The sequence below is a fragment of the Astyanax mexicanus genome, chromosome 9, assembly GCF_023375975.1.
Source record: "Astyanax mexicanus isolate ESR-SI-001 chromosome 9, AstMex3_surface, whole genome shotgun sequence".
Taxonomy (NCBI): Eukaryota; Metazoa; Chordata; class Actinopteri; order Characiformes; family Acestrorhamphidae; genus Astyanax; species Astyanax mexicanus.
Genome location: NC_064416.1, coordinates 13,234,599 through 13,251,960, shown reverse-complemented (window position 1 = coordinate 13,251,960; position 17,362 = coordinate 13,234,599). Strand labels below are relative to the sequence as shown.

Here is a 17,362-nt window from a genome sequence, read left to right as displayed (position 1 = left end):
ATTCAGGCTCAAAGTAGCTCCACACCTTATTGGTAGAATCCGGAGAGCCCTGACATTTAAAACGAGACATTAAGAACTTTAAAAGTGCATATGAAGTTTATTAAAAAACACTGTTTACAACCCGTAGCGTAACATATTCAACAAAATTTGGTACTCTTTATCATGTTTTACTACACCCCAGTCAATTTCACACCGGAGTTCTCCTTTAATGGGCTCTCCTGGCTAGAAAAAAATCATAATGGTCAATACTGAGGTCAGTAAAAATGATGAGTTTATATTCATAAATTGCACAATTCACTGAAGTTGATCATGTAATTTGCGAATGGATTCCTGTGTATCTGATCTAGGCTCCAAATAGTCCTATTGGTAATACTTTTTACTGTACAGGGACTAAACAAGCTTTGTGTGTGCATTTGCCCATCTTTGTCAGTAATGAGGGATGTCAGCAATAAAGAACTTACAGCAGCCGAATGCATTTAGTAGATTGGCTGTTTGTATAAATTGTAAATGTTTGTATTCCTTCTTTTTATTTTTTTTTTGCTGTCTGTGTTGAATGGTGATTTAATGTTATGTTCTGGAGCAGATTGAAAACTTTACCCCCAGTTTAATCCCCCCAGTTTCATGGTCTAGTGGAATATACGATCTGTGATGCACACAGAAAAGTCCCATTCACTACTATAAACAGTGTGTTTACACAGCCACACAGCCCGCTGCATTTGCCCCGTCCTGTTAAAGAAGCCACATGATAATTTAATGGTGGTTCAGACGTTGGGGAGGATGTTTGCTGTGAACTGCGAGCTTTGTTTGCCAATTCACCTGGAGCTAAAGGCTGTGTCATGAGGAGTGTTCATGTGAGGTCTCGCCACTCCCGGGCTCAGAACAAGTGCACCTTCAGGCTCCTCTGCATGCTCGCAAGACCCCAAATCCCCATGTTTACATCTTCCTAAACCACTTCTACCTTCCATTTGAAATGAAAAGCTAAAAGATGTCTTTAAATAGACGACAGTTCTTATGATTCATATTCTGGTCTAATGTGGTTCAGACACAACAGACCTAAACAGTCACTTCAATTGCTTTTTAAAATGATACTCTGAGCTCAGTACAGTTTTCCCTTAAACCCAGATCAAGCCTAATCCTCTACTAAATGACTGTTTCAATATTGAACTAATGAACAGTAGTCTTTACTGGTCTCAAAAGAAAGCTCATTTTTCTATTTAAAAAAACCTCAAAGCTCACTTTCTATTAAACACCTATTAAATATTTTATAGGAAAAAAAAGCAATTACACACTTTTGTATGAAAGATTGCATTAAAGAACAAAAGTTATTTATTAGGATTTTTTCAGACAATTGAATGTGAAATAAAAAAAAAATAAAAACATTGCTTTTTAACATTTAAAACATATAAACATTACAAATTACAAAAAAATATTTTAATCTAAGTTGATATATCTGCTTATTGATGATAATTGGCTCTCCATGCCAAGTAAACACAATAGGCAATATCAAGTTTAGTAAAAAAAAAATGTCATTGATAAGTTACTTTATTTTAGTATTTCAGTAAAAAAAAAAAAAAAAAAACAGATTTATTTGTTTTAATTGTTTATTTATTTGATTGTTCATGATTATGGCTTACAGCCAATGGAAACACAAAAAAAATTGAAATCCGCATGAAATCACTCTGTGTGTAATACATCTATATAATATATGAGTTTCACATTTTTAACTGAATTACTGAAATACACTAGTGTGTATGTATATATATCTTGACAGGCATGGATTGGCAAGCACCCAGGATTTTCATTTCCATTTTCATTTTTTATTAAAGAATTTTTATTTTTCTACTCAGATATGTCATATTACCTTTCATTTCCATAAAATGGTGTCCTGGGACTCCACTATTGTCAAAGATTAAATGTGATACAATGTTAACACTGCCAATTTCTTAACAAATACCATCCCAACAGTGAAGCATGGTGGTGGCAGCATCATGTTATAGTCATGTTTCCAATCTGCAGGATCAGGCATCTTGTTAAAGTCTATGAATGGTAAAAAAAAATATATGCAGCCTGATAAAACGACAGTAATTGATCCACTGTGGACAAGTAACATCTCAGTTTATTCGCTAATCTGTGGAACTCGTCCAGCTGCAGCTCATAAACGTTATCCAACCAGTCCACATCTTGGCAGCGTGTTGGTTTACAATAGAAATACTGTCTGGAACATATCTGCTGACATTTAATGGAGAATCATATTTCGGCCAAACCCAGTATAGGCCTGCATAATACATTATTTTGTGTTGTTATGTAGAAAGAAAATTGCTGTCATCAGCTGTGACCGCAGTGGTTTTGCAGTGCTTTTTCATGGAAGTGTCCTAAGGGCAATTTCATTCTCAGAATGTTTTATGGATCCATGGAGATCATCACTGGGTTCTTGAAACATCATGGAGAGCTGAGACAATCCTCATGTCATGGTGAACATACTTGGTGAGTCATAAGCAAACATGAAATAAATATCTTGATGTCATGTGGTTCTTACCAGTGTGTGACGCTGGAATGCAGGAAATGAATGATTTTATGCAGTTGGTTTATAAGCAATACCTATATTTTTGGTATTTATATAATTGATCTATGTATTTATTTATTTATTTATTTTATTTGTTTATCTCAGAGCACAGCAGACAGTTTACACTGTTATTGTATTATCATCTGAGCAGTTTATTTCAGGGGTGCCTGAGCTACTTTGCCATTATGGACTTTTCCTAATTATCATATTCAAATCAATGTCTGGAAAAAAATAATTGTAAATATAATACATTTGTTAACTGTTAAGTGAATGAATAATGGTATGATTTAGTGTGTTGTAAACTTTAGGGATTACCTGAGAATTCAGGGCTAGTGGTGATATTCAATATATGTATAGCACCAGTCAAAAGTTTGGACACACATTCTCATTCTCATTCAGTGTTCTTTATTTCATTGCTTAATTTATTTCAACGCTGTACATTAATGTTAAATAAATGTAAACAATTAAGGAATTATATAGTAAACAACAAATTGTTCATTCTCCACAATCCCCTGATTTAAACCTAATGAACTGAGATGGTGATTTGAGGTGATTTGGGATGAGCTGGTGTGAAGGATGGAAAAGCAGCAACTATTGTTCAGCAGCTCCAGGAACTCTTTATTTCAAGATGCTGAGAAAACTATTCCAGGTGACTCTCCCTCATGAAGATACTGAGATTAAAATACCAAGAGTGTGCAGATCTGTCCTCAAAGATAAATGTGCTACTTAGAAAATCTAAAGAAAAAATATATATATATATATTCTGATTTGTTTAACACTTTTTGTTTAAAAAATAATTCCTTTATAGCTTGTTGTTATCTGTTTTAACATTAACATGTTTTTTTTTTAATCTCATTAATTTACATATACCTTTTCTGCATTGTCTAATTGTTATCTTAAGTTGGTTGAGGAATTAAACCCACAGCACAGATAATGAACTGCCGCCTTCAGTTCGGCTCTGATATGGTGGAATGACGTTATTAAGCACGAACAAACCTTTAGGACATATGTTCATGTCAGATAGCAGCTCTGCTCAAGAATGACTGGCTCTAAAGTGAGTTCTTAAACAAGCCTAGCTCAGCTGCTTGTGAGTAAGGTGGTATTTGAGAAAGATCTACACACTTGGTATTTTAATCTCAGTGTCTTCATGAGGTAGAGTCACCTGGAATAGTTAATTTTCTCAGTGTCTTGAAGGACTGGCTCATGGCTCCAGCATAAGAGATGTCAATTGAAACAAAGGAGAGGATTATCAAACTCTTCAAAGAGGGTAAATTATCACGCAATGTCGCAAAAGATGTTGGTTGTTCACAGTCAGCTGTGTCTAAAATCTGGAACAAATATTAACAAGATAGAAAGGTTGTTAAAGGCAAACATACTGCTAGACCAAGGAAGACGTCAAAGCGTCAAGACAAAGAGAAAACTTAAAGCAATATGTTTTAAAAACAAAAAATGCCCAACGAAACAAATGAGGAACGAACGGGAGAAGACTGGAGTCAACATCTGTGACCGAACTGTAAGAAACCGCCTAAAGTAAATGGCATTTACATACAGAAAAGCTAAACAAAAGCCATCATCATTAAACGGAAAAAACAAGGTTACAATGGGCTAAAGAAAAGCAATAATGGACTGTGGATGACTGGAAGAAAGTCATATTCAGTGATGAATCGCGAATCTGCATTGGGCATTGGGCATGGGATTTATAAAGATGAATGCCTAAAGAAAACATGCAAATTTCCAAATTGCATGTCAGGTAAAGGCACTGGGGAGATGGCTGTCATTACATCTTCAATAAATGCTCAAGTTTACGTTGATATTTTGGACACCTTTTTTATCCCATCAATTGAAAAGGATGTTTGGGGATGATGAAATCATTTTTCAAGATCGTAATCGTAATTCTTGCCATAGAGCGGAAACTGTGAAAACATTCCTTGAAAAAAGACACATAAGGTCGATGTCATGGCCTGCAAATAGTCCGGATCTCAATCCAAATTGAAAATCCTTGGTGGAAGTTGAAGAAAATGATCCATGACGAGGCTCCAACCTGCAAAGCTGATCTGGCAACAGCAATCAGAGAAAGTTGGAGCCAGATTGATGAAGGTCCTGTTTGTCACTAATTAAGTCCATGCCTCAGAGACTGCAACTGTTATAAAAGCCAGAGGTGGTGCAACAAAATACTAGTGATGTGTTGGAGTGTTTTTTGTTTGTTTGTTTTTCATGATTCCATATTTTATCCTCAGAATTGAGTGAATCTGATTCCATTTATTTTCCTTCTGCTTGGTCTAAATGATTAACCATTACTGACTGCCACATTTTTTCTCTTGATATCTTATAGTGTTTTTAAAGCCAGAAAGTTGCCATTTGAAATGACTTTAGTTTTGTGTCATGTCTGTGATCTGCTTTTTTTTCTAGAAAATTAAACAACTGAATGAACATCGTCAGAAGCCGGTGATTCCATCATTTTTGCCAGGGGTTGTAGTAGGTTTTTGGATTATATAAAGTATTAAAGAAGCCAGCCTTCTCAAATAGACTCATTTCCAGTCATTAGAGTCCTGAAACAACACCGAGCAGAGCACGAAATGTAATTTCTACTCGGCGCCAGTCATACTAACAGTCCTAATGTGGAGCAGTGGAGGAATGGAATGAGAGTGACTGGGCTGCAGGAGCTTCAGATGGTGCTGGATCTGGATCTGGGTCTGGGATGAGCAGGAGGAGATCCTCCTGATTCAGATGCTGGCAGGAGGACGGCGGGTTCTCCTCTCAGTCATGAGGCTGGGCTGTAGAAAGGAGGAGTTTAGTGATCTTCCTCTTATGAGGATTAACAGCGCGGGCTCGCCACCGGCCTCCTCACCATTAATGAGATCTTTCAGAAGCGCTTTCAGACTTCAGGAGCTGAACGTGGAGGAGCGTCTGGATCCAGGCTGGAGATTTACGGAGGATTTCTACAAGCACTCGTGTTAGAATTGGGCGAGTTATCATTTTAGACGCGGGTTAGATTATGTAATAAAGTCATTTGTGCGGTTCCCAAACCAACTAATTCTGTTAGACAGCCGTGGAGTGTTTTGGAAGCAGGTCTGGATTTGAGGAGAAGCTGTTAGGATCTGACAACCCGTGACCAGCAGCTGGATTTAACCTTCATTAAAGCACAGGTAAGAAAATCACATTCTCCTTATTAGTTTTTGAGGGTTTAGGCATTAATTTTAAGTCATATGTATATGGGTAAGTAGTCTACAATCCTGCCGAAAAGACCTGTTCAAACTGGTTAAGCTGGTTGTTGACCAGTTCAAGATTTTGACCACTAAACTATATGAGTATGGTCTACAACCATGATCAACCTCACTAAGTTAAATAACCAGTATAAACAAGCTTAATCCCATGATTAGCATTAATATCTGTATTTATTTTATTCAGGTCCAAATGTATGTGTGTATAAATTGTGTTAAAGTGTTAAAATTACCTAAAAAAAGTTTGCATGGATATTTGTAAGTTCCATTTATGTATTATTTGATTTAGTTATTTATTTATTTATTTATTTATTATCTGTTTTTTATTAGTAAATGTAAACCTTAAATAAACCATCACATCTAAAATGTCACACTATATCACTATGTTAAGTCAATTGGAACTTAATATAAAACTAAATGCGTTCAAATTAAAGGAGTACAAACTAAGCGGTTTAAAAAGTTTAAGATGTTGACCAGTAGTGTATAGACTGTTTCTATTTGAGTTTAATAATTAAGCTGGTCTTCAAGCATGATCAACCTTACCAAACTGAATAACCAGTAAAAAAAACACCTTAATCCTATAATTAGCATTAATATATGTAATATTATCATTAATGCATGTATTTATTTTTGTTAGGTACAAATCTATATAAAATGTGTTTAAAATGTGTTCAAGTGTTACAATTACTTAAAAAATGAAAAAAAAAAATGTTTGCATTGAACTTTTTGAGTTCCATTTACTTTCTGATTTTTTTAAGTAAATATAAATCTATCTAAGCAACTTACAATATACATAATACATTTTCACACTATATCTCAAATCACTGGGTTAAGTTAAGCTGAATTTGCTATACAAATCATTTTTGTTAAATTAAGCAGTTTGACCATTTTTAATTTTGACCAATAGATTATGTTTTATAAGCGTAACCAGTATAAACAAGCTTGACTATGCTGGTTGACCAGCATGGTTAGCATTCATATCTGTATTCATTTTAGTTAGGTCCAAATGTAATGTGTGTATAAAAATGTGTTAAAAATACTTAAAAAATAGTTTGCATTGATCTTTTTGAGTTTCATTTACTTTCTGTTTTTCTGTTAAATTTACTAAACAACTAAATGCATTCAGATTAAAGGACAGTTTAAAAGCAGTTTGACCATTTACAATTTTGACCAGTATAGAGTATGTTTCTGTTTGAATTTAATATTCAACAAGCATGATCAATTTGACCAAGCTAAAAAAACACTATAACCATGCTTGATCGAGCCAGATAACCAGTATAAGCAAGCTTGACCATGCTGGTACAGCAGCATTATTAGCATTCATATCTGTATTAATTTTAGTTAGGTCCAGATGTATGTTTGTATAAAAATGTGTTAAAGCGGAAAAATTACTTTAAAATAAGTTTGCATTGATCTTTTTGAGTTGCATTAACTTTCTGTTTTTTTAAGTAAATGTAAACCTAAATCTAAGCCACTTAAAATATACGTATTAAAATATATTATCACACCATATCTAAAATTATTGTGTGATTTTTATAGTTGAATTTACAATACAACTATATAACATCTAAAAAAGGACTACAATTTCAAGTTATCCTAACTAATTTTTGTGCTTCTACCAACATATAAACATCCATGCAAACTACAGGTATTAGGCTGCCACACAGTTTTTAAGTGATGCTGTAGAAGAACTACTTTTGTTTCCTTAAAGAATCATGTTTGAAAAAGAACATCCTGTGAACATCCTTTACATTTATTCTGTACCAGTTTCCTAAGGGTTTTTACACAAGAGATCAATGGACTTGTTTTCTGACACTACTATATCCATTTCAAATTTATAAGGGAACCATAGGTAGTTCCTATATGGCATTTCATATAGAACCCACACTTTTAAATAAGGATTCTTCGTTGTCTGTTTAAAAGGTTTATTCAGATTTTTTTTTTCATTAATACATTTATTTATTTACATTAAAAAATAGCACCACTGTTTAGTCAAAGTGTTATTTAGAACCTTTCTTTTTGGTGTGTAGAACCTTTGTCTGTAACTTTGGTACTTGAATAATATTCCTTACACTAATATTATATTTATTAATAAGTCATTTAGCAGTGTTTTTTTATAGCATGCCATGAGGCCCCTACCCAGTTTGAGAATTATGATATATGCAATTATGACTAGAGAGGGCTATTTCAATGCTTAAATGTTTTCTTGTCTGGCTAAACTGCTTTTCTGATGGAAAACCTATTGTAATCAGCTTTATATATGTTCCATATAGCACCACTATAAATAACCCATTTTTAACATTATATTGAACCTTTAGGTTTTCTGTGTTGAACCTGAAGAACTTTACTGCGACTGTATGTCTCTCCAAATAACCGTTCACTTATTCACTAATATATTATGGGATACCTAAAGATATTCTTGTATGATATTTAAACTTTTTTTGTGCGGAACCATGATCAGTAGGATGCTAAAATGGTTACTTTTACTGGTTAAAGTCTTCTTCAACTTGGTGAAGAACCTTGTAGATGGTTCTATATAGAGCCAAAGAGGTTCCAGTAAATATCCTGTCCCTGCTATAGAGAACAGAATAAATGGTTCATGGTACAGTCATATCTCATTTAGAAGAATATCTCTCTTCTAAATGAGTGTTCCTCTATGCGTTAGGAACTTCGATTGGAGAATCTGCCATTAGATGAGGCCCTGTATGTACAGTAAACCTTATAATTAATTTAATCATGCATAAAAATTGTATTCCTTTGTGTGTTACATTCCTAAAGAGACCCCAGACCCCTCCTTTGGCACCAAAGGAACTCTGAGTCACCATGAACAACACCCTGCACCACCACTTGGCGCCCAAAGTCCAGGAGCAGTGGGGTCCCCCTTTGCCAGACAACGGCTCCCTGAACGGGTCTCTGGGGGATATGAATGCCACGGGCATCGCACAGATCATGATCCCACAGGAGCTCTTCCTAATGCTGGGCCTCATCAGCCTGGTGGAGAACATCCTGGTGGTGGCGGCCATCGTGAAGAACAGGAACCTGCACTCGCCCATGTACTACTTCATCTGCTGCCTGGCTGTGTCCGACATGCTAGTGAGCGTGAGCAATGTGGTAGAGACTATGTTCATGCTGCTGACTGAACACGGTGTTCTCACCGTCACGGCGGGCATGCTGCGACACCTGGACAACGTCATTGATGTGATGATCTGCAGTTCCGTGGTGTCCTCGCTCTCCTTCCTGTGCACCATTGCTGCTGACCGCTACATCACCATCTTCTATGCACTGCGCTACCACAGCATCATGACCACGAGGCGTGCCGTGGCCATTATTGTGCTAGTGTGGTTAGCCAGCATCACGTCCAGCTCACTCTTCATCGTCTACCACACGGACGACGCTGTGGTTGCGTGCCTCGTCACCTTCTTTGGCCTGGCTCTGGTATTCACTGCCGGGCTCTACCTACACATGTTTGTGCTGGCACGTGTGCACTCGCGCCGCATTCGCGCCCTCCACAAGAGCCGTCGCGCTGCGGCCACCAGCATGAAGGGAGCCGTCACGCTCACCATCCTGCTTGGTGTGTTTATTGTATGTTGGGGGCCATTCTTCCTTCACCTCATTCTTATCCTCACGTGCCCCACCAACCCATACTGCAAATGCTACTTCAGCCACTTCAACCTCTTCCTCATCCTTATTATTTGCAACTCCCTCATAGACCCTCTCATCTACGCCTATCGTAGTCGGGAGCTGAGAAAGACACTAAAGGAACTTGTGCTATGCTCCTGGTGCTTCACCATGTAAACTGACCTTTAACTGAGACCTTAACCCAAGGCTGGACTCTGGGACACATTGTTCATTTTGTGCAATTCTGGTGGTTTAATAAACCTTTTACATGTCCAGCACAAGACCTTATGAAACAAAGTGGTTCTTCTACAGCATTTCATAAAGACTCGTAAAGACAAAAAAAAAAGGTTCCTCAAGGATTTTTCAGGAGAGGAAATAATGCTATATGGAACCATGACAATTGAGAAAGCCATTTGAACGCTTATAAGGTTCCTTGGCTGGTTAAAGTGTTTTTTTTTTTTTTTCAGATTGTTGAAAAACCTTTTGGAAATGGTTTTGTATGAAACTCTTTAAAATGGTTGTATACGACACTACAATTGTTAAGAGTCAAACCACCCTTTTAGTACTATATTGAGCCATTTATGTTCTGTGTGTAGAAACTGTATATCTTGTGTTACTTTAAAATTACATCCAATTTACAAAAAAGTCTCTCTAAAGAACAAGGCGCTGAGTTTTGAACTTTAGGCTGCAAAAAGTGGTTATTGTATGGCATTTCAAGTTGTTTTGTGCTGTATGGAACCATAACAAGCCAGAGAACCATTTTGATGCTAAGATGGTTCCTTTCCTAGTTAAAGTCTCCTTCAGATTGGTGGAGAACTTTTTGTAAATGGTTCCATATAAAGCCAAAGATTCTTCCATAGACACTATGTTCAGACTGATGAGTGTAAAAATGACATTTAACCTGTTGTTTGATGGCTTATTGCCTTTTCCTGACACATGCAGCGCTAAAAATCCTATCAGTGCAACATGACTTCAAATAAATTAGTAGTCGTTTTGTATGCATTGCACTGTGTTTAAGTTTATTTATATTTTGTATGTGTTGTGAGCATTGTTAAAACACAGACATTGAAGTGATTTGTGTTGCCAGAGCAGCTAGACTGTACAAGAAGCATCTGTATGTACAACTGTGGAGTGGATCAGTGTAGGGTTCCAGAGCAGGACCGCATCACAGTGGGCAGCAGGGCAGTGGAAAGCCAGGGCTGGGCAACAACATCAAGACGTCATGTGGTTTCTAGCTTTGCAGACCATCAGAATTACTCTGGGTACAATATAGATATAGCACAAATTGGATTTGAGCTGTCAGTCTGAACATAGCCTAAGGCTTACAATAAATTATGATGATGTTATAGAGAACCGTATTGAGAATAAAATCTGTACATTCTGTGGATTTTTTTTTTTATAAATGGTTGTTCACAGTCAAATCTCATTTAGAAAAACAGGTACCTAAAAACATTCACTCCAATGCAACTGAAGTGATTTTTCTATTGCACTGTTTAAACAACACTGGTTGTAGATCCTCCATTTAAAGGAGACATTTTACATACAGTACATTAAACCTCATTTTGCATTATGTATAAATATAAATATTCCTGTGTGTGTTACATTTTTAAAGAGACCCCAGACCCTACTATCGGTCACCATGAATGACACGCTGCACCACCATCACTTGATGCCCAAAGTCCAGGAGCAGTGGGGTCCCCCTTTGACAGACAACGGCTCCCTGAACGGGTCTCTGGGGGACATGAACGCCTCGGAAATCACACAGATAATGATCCCACAGGAGCTCTTCCTATTGCTGGGCCTCATCAGCCTGGTGGAGAACATCCTGGTGGTGGCGGCCATCGTGAAGAACAGGAACCTGCACTCGCCCATGTACTACTTCATCTGCTGCCTGGCTGTCTCCGACATGATGGTGAGCGGGAGCATCATGGTGGAGGCTTTGTTTATGCTGCTGACTGAAAATGATGTTCTTGTGGTCACGGCGGACATGCTGCGACACCTGGACAACGTCATTGATGTGATGATCTGCAGTTCTGTGTTGTCTTCGCTCTCCTTCCTGTTAACCATTGCTGCTGACCGCTACATCACCATCTTCTACGCCCTGCGCTACCACAGCATTATGACCACGAGGCGTGCCAGAGCCATCATCATACTTGTGTGGCTCGCCAGCATCATGTCCAGCTCACTCTTTATCGTCTACCACACGGACAATGCTGTGGTTGCGTGCCTTGTTGCCTTCTTTGGCCTGGCTCTGGTATTTACTGCTGGACTCCATCTACACATGTTTGTGTTGGCACGTGTGCACTCACGCCGCATTCGTGCCCTTCACAAAAGCCACTGTGCTGTGGCCACCAGCATGAAGGGTGCCGTCACGCTCACCATCCTGCTTGGTGTATACTTCACATGCTGGGGGCCCTTCTTCCTGCACCTCATCCTCATCCTCACATGCCCCACCAACCCATACTGCAAATGCTACTTCAGCCACTTCAACCTCTTCCTCGTCCTCATCTTCTGCAACTCCCTCATAGACCCTCTCATCTACGCCTATCGGAGTCAGGAGCTGAGAATGACGCTGAAGGAGCTCTTGCTGTGCTCCTGGTGCTTCGTTATGTGAACTGACCTTTAACTGAGACCTTAACCCATGGCTGGACTCTGGGCACTCACTCATTGGGAACTCATGGTCTTCATTTTGTACATCTCTGATGGTTTTAAAGCACAAGACTGTATGAGACCTTAACTCTTTCCAGCTCTTTAAATACATCTGACCTCTAAATTTAGCATCAGGCTTGCCTCTATAAAAACACCAGCCGGAACTCTCCCTCAAGGATCTGAGAAAAGGGCACTTAATAATATACTAAGAGGCTCAATAGATTCCTATGGACCTTGGATCTCCAAATGGATACTTGCACAATGCTGAATGGAGTACTTACCTTCGCTATATACTCTCCCAACTGTTACAAATCAAGCTAGGATTTTGCATACTTTTTTACTGACCTATTTACTCTGATTAGACCCCACAAACTGTGATGTTTCAGCAGCACTACTGAAGAACCTTAAGGAACGTTGATTATGTTTGTTAAGAATGTTATTCTCAAGATTGTTTTCTTTAATTGTTTGTCCATAATAGTATGTCTGACACCTCAGTTTTGTAAAAAAAAATGCTTATTTATTTGTAAATCTGAGACATACCGCTTTCAAATCCCTCTGAGTGACTGTAATTCTGCAGAATGTGTGCAAAATCTGGAATTTCCTTTCAACACTAGATCATATTAAGTGTTTTGACCACCTGTAAACACTGTCTAGGACCTCAATCAGTACCTACCACAGTACTGATCATTTTACATTTTGACCATTTCTGTCCGAGCTGTTTGTTCATGCCTTGGAAATGTGATGCACTGTTATTAATGGAAACCATGTTTATTAAAAAAAACAGTGTATTTTTGCACACTATTTTACTATGTTTGAAGAAGGTTGTGGCAGATTATGTTTTATTTATGTCTAAAATGTTTAATAAATGTGTCAGCCATAACATTGTAACCAATGTCTTGGTACAATTGCACCTGCCAAAGGAGGAGAGGGATCTACTCAAAAAAAGTAAAATATTAAATATGTTAAATATTAAATACAGGGCTCTACACTAATTTTTGCAATGGTTGCGCAGGAGACTTTTATTTTGACACGTAGCTGCAATTAGCTGCAATGGCTAACAGCTAACCAGCGACGCTAACTGTGTTTCCGAGCTGACTTAATCACTGTTTTTAATAACAGATTGCGGTTTGATATTTAATATGGATTATGGCTGTAGTTCACTTGAGATTCACAGAGATTTACTTATTACATTCACAATGCCGGAATTCAGCTGTCGGCTCAATGCTAGCTAGGCTAACAGACCGCAGATCTTATTGAAGATGGCTACGGCTAATTACCGATGCTAACTGTATTTCCGAACTAAATTGATTGCTGTTTTTACCAAAAGATGGGTGTGTTTGTGCTGGTTAGTGTTTGTAGATCCTGTGGTTTTATAGAATATGTGGATTATGACTATAGTTTACTCCAGTCTGGAGTTAATATCTTTACAACACCAGAAAGCAGCTGTTGGTTCAGTGCTAGCTAGGCTAACAGACTGCTGGTGTTAATCTGTTAACCCCACGCATGTGAATTTACAAATATTATATGTAACCGTTCTTTTGTTCGGCATTTCCAAATTAAAAACTGTCCAGACAATCAACATTTTTTGTAGACAAACAGCTAAAGTTTGAGACTAAAGCTGCTGGGGGTTCAGGGTAAACTGTGGAACTGGAATGTAGATCAGTGATGTGTTACGTGTTAATGTTTCTGGTGGGTTTATTGGCCAGTTTAAACTGCAGACTGGAATATGGATCTGTAAGTGGATCAGCCAAGGTCATCTGATATCCGATACGGTAAATTACGTCAATATCGGCCCCGATAGCCGATACTGTATCGGATTGATCCCATCTCTAATAATAACACTTAGCAATGTTTTAAAAAGGTTACAAGAAGATAAGCATATAATGTGTGCTTAAGAGCATTAAAAGTATGTTCAATTAGGTAAAGAATACTAAAAGTGCATTTTCTATTTAATTTACTCAATGACAAAACACATTAACTACTGCATTAAGTGCATTTTTGTGTAGTTTATTTTTTTCCAGTGTCATTAAGGTCTACACAATATGTGCATCAATATGTACAGTAGTACATTTACAATGTACTTAAAGTGTATTAAAAACGATGTTTAAAAGAAACACAACCTAATGCTTTTATGTTGTATTTAAATATAGCTTAATTACAATTGATATATACATAAGTTGTTCCAAAATAGTAAATTTAGTATGTATTTAAGTACGTATTAATTTAAATGCTAAAAGTATGTACTTTTCAATGTTAAGTATACTTTTAAAAATATAACTTTATTAAAACGTTTCTCACATAACGTTCCCAGCTTGACAAATACTAACATTATGGAAACAAAAAATTAAAACATTGACATAAGTGATGTTACAGTCACATTACCAGAATGTTTAAAAACTTTAAATAAAAGGGTTCTAAAAATTCCAGAAAACTTGACAGGTTGAACATTTTAAGAATGTTATCTGGAATGTTCAAAAGACGTTCTGCTAACCAGAAATTGTTAGCTGAGATCTTGAAAGCCACCATATTTAGTTTCTGACATAAAAGAGTGTCAATTTTTGACTCATTCTGTATTTTTATTATATGGAACAAAACTATACCTCTCTTTTATAAACTAAATAAAGATCTTAGATCTTGAAACGTGTGTAAAAGACGAGGTCATATCAGTGCAGCAGGGATTGTATAATGCAGGGATTTCTTAAATAGTTTTAAACAAACAAAAAAAAAAACACTTCAGGTGTTTTTAAGGAAATTCCTGTGTTTAAACTGCTACCAAATCTACAAAGCTGCTCTAATTTGTCAAATTTCCGATTTTATGACTTTCTGAAACACGCTTTTATAAAACAATAGTTCTTTTTTTGTCCCGGGCTGGCGTAGATAGCTGAGGCATGCAGTCATGTGGTGAGGAAGCAGTTTTGCCCTGGAAACTTGAAATCTATATTTGGTCAGATTAGCTATGTTACTTTGGCATTTGCCTTGAATGTACATTTATGTTCTGGATTCCGTTAAAAGCGGGTGCTAATCCATTTGATATTGTCCGAACCATGAATTGCCCTCTGTTAGGCCAATTACACCCAATCACAAGATGATGCTGTAGGCGAGATTATGAACTCACTAAATGAATATGTATCACATACTGCGTGAGGAAAGGATAATCTCTTGGCTTGTAATGAATACACGCATCCGCTTTACCAAACCAGAGTCATTTAAAGCACTTAAAACAACTTCGAGGTGGGATAATAGTGATGAAACTGATGACTGCTGTGTGTAAGCAGAGCGTTTACACCACTCGGCTGGGTAGGTTCCTCTCTTACCAATAAAACTGGTGCACAGTTGTGCCTTGTGGACAAAATGTTTTGTTTTCTATTGACATGGTAACAAGATGTCACTGAACATTTAGTAGTTTGCCCTAATTACAGTTATTTTTGGAAACTTTGTTTTTTTTATTGTGTGCCTTATTAGCATCCTCATTCTCAATTCATATGAGGGCAAAAACATTTAAAAAGTTCAGTTAATAAATAACAATTAAGTAGAAACAACAGTATGTGCAACATTCATTACATCTGCCACCCAAGACATATCAGTATGATTATTATTATTACAAATATTATCTTAATTAAAAGTCTTGGTACTGTGTGTTTGTGTTGTGAATACTGTTAGGTCACACAATCGTACAACAGGCATTGTGTGGTGCACAATTACAGGGTCCTGGAATGTGGGTTTTGCCTCAGTAATTTTTCTTTGTGAAATGTCCCTCTTGGCAAATACATAAATAACTAGTCAAATAAATATAAATAAGTATTATCACTTTGGAATTGAAAAAAAATGTTGCCCATTAATATAAAAATAATATTAAAAAAATATGCTTTTTAAATATAGTGATTGTTGTTAACATTTAGTTATTAAATAATAGGTTTATTCTTTTATTTTTTTGTGGATGTGCCAAATCCAGGCACAATAAAACTTGCGGTATAAAACCAACATAAAAACAAGGTTTAATTTAGCTATTTTTTAAAGATAGCAAATATCATCCTTAAACTAAAATATGCCCCTTTCAGATCGAAAACTTCATTGTTTGTACATTGTCAGTTTTAGTAAATAAAATATCGATTGGAGATTGGAGAGAATTAGAGATTACAGAGGACTCTTTCTTTGTAAATACTGTAGAATATGTTGTATTCAGACCACCAGTAAGTGTAAGTGTGATGTTTTTTGCATTAGTGAACATTAGTGTTTGTGTAAATATAAAGCACAGAGAAGCTGAACTGTGAAAGTGTGACGGAGGTTAGCTCAGTTTGGACGCCCAGAGCAATACCACACCATCCTAGACAGAAGCAGGGCGAAAGATTTAGTCGAACAAAGGGAGTCTTATTCTCAAATCAAAAGGTTTTGTGGAACATGATTTTCTAAGCAGCACTGCTTGTGATGTGCTCAAAGTCCATTTCATTCTTTCAGAGTCTCCTTTAGCCACCGGCGAAGGCCTCGTTTCAGCAGCCGGTGTCTGAGGTGTGAAAGCTGAGTGGAATGAGATGTTTGTTTGTTGATTATGGGGGGTTTAATATAGAAAATAGCTTTCTAATGGCTTTAAATACGCTAAACACCTCTTTTGGTAGAGAATAAAAAAATTTGTAGAACAATGAACGCTATACACTACCAAAACACGGCCTTGAACAGATCTAAGAACGCTGTATATTTAGCCTCTCTTTAGCACACCCTCCGGCAGTGCAGTATTTTGAGGAGATTTACAGGCTGGAATGTCATTTGGTAAATAAGCGCCTTAATTGTAACAACTAGGTTTTGTTTTGACTGTTTATAAGCATCAGACAGAAACGTCTTTTAGGTTTTTCAATGAGCCGAGGCCATTCTTTTTTTTAAGTGAAAATAAAAAAAAAATCTATTTTGTTCATTCCAGAAATTTAAATATTGATTAATATTTTAAATATTTATATAATGTTCATATATTTTTTAAAGTAATTTTTTAATCATTTATGTCAGTCACTGGTTTCACAATATAATCAGCGGTGTTATGTACAATGCGTCTAACACCAGTGACATGTTGTGACACCAGTGAATGTCATGAATGATCAGAATGCTTAAAAAATAACCAATATTCATAACCAATTATCAAAATGTGCGTTAAAATTTTTAGTATAAGAAATATTTGACACCAGTGACATTCTGCAAAAAATTAAGATTTCTTTTTAACCACACCCACGCTAACAGTGGACTAAATATACTATGATAAAATGTAATACAAATAGACAGACAACACCAGTGTAATAAAATTCTGTGACATAAGTATTTAAAAATA

General features: G+C 36.7%; 2 protein-coding genes across 2 annotated transcripts in view; both read left to right on the top strand.

The window, feature by feature from the left end:
- The first annotated feature begins 5,444 nt into the window (after positions 1-5,444).
- LOC103038863 (uncharacterized) overlaps positions 5,445-17,362 on the top strand; it is a 34,303-nt gene continuing 22,385 nt past the window's right edge. Inside the window, exons 1-3 of the mRNA XM_007244021.4 lie at positions 5,445-5,709; positions 8,563-9,575; positions 11,017-12,012. Coding sequence (XP_007244083.2) covers positions 8,608-9,575; positions 11,017-12,012 — 1,964 coding nt within the window. The 5' untranslated portion in view covers positions 5,445-5,709; positions 8,563-8,607. The remainder of the gene's footprint in view (positions 5,710-8,562; positions 9,576-11,016; positions 12,013-17,362) is intronic.
- mc1r (melanocortin 1 receptor) lies at positions 9,582-12,924 on the top strand. The gene has a single exon (XM_015604478.3). It carries the CDS (start codon positions 11,042-11,044, stop codon positions 12,014-12,016), a length of 975 nt encoding a protein of 324 aa, XP_015459964.1. The 5' UTR covers positions 9,582-11,041; the 3' UTR covers positions 12,017-12,924.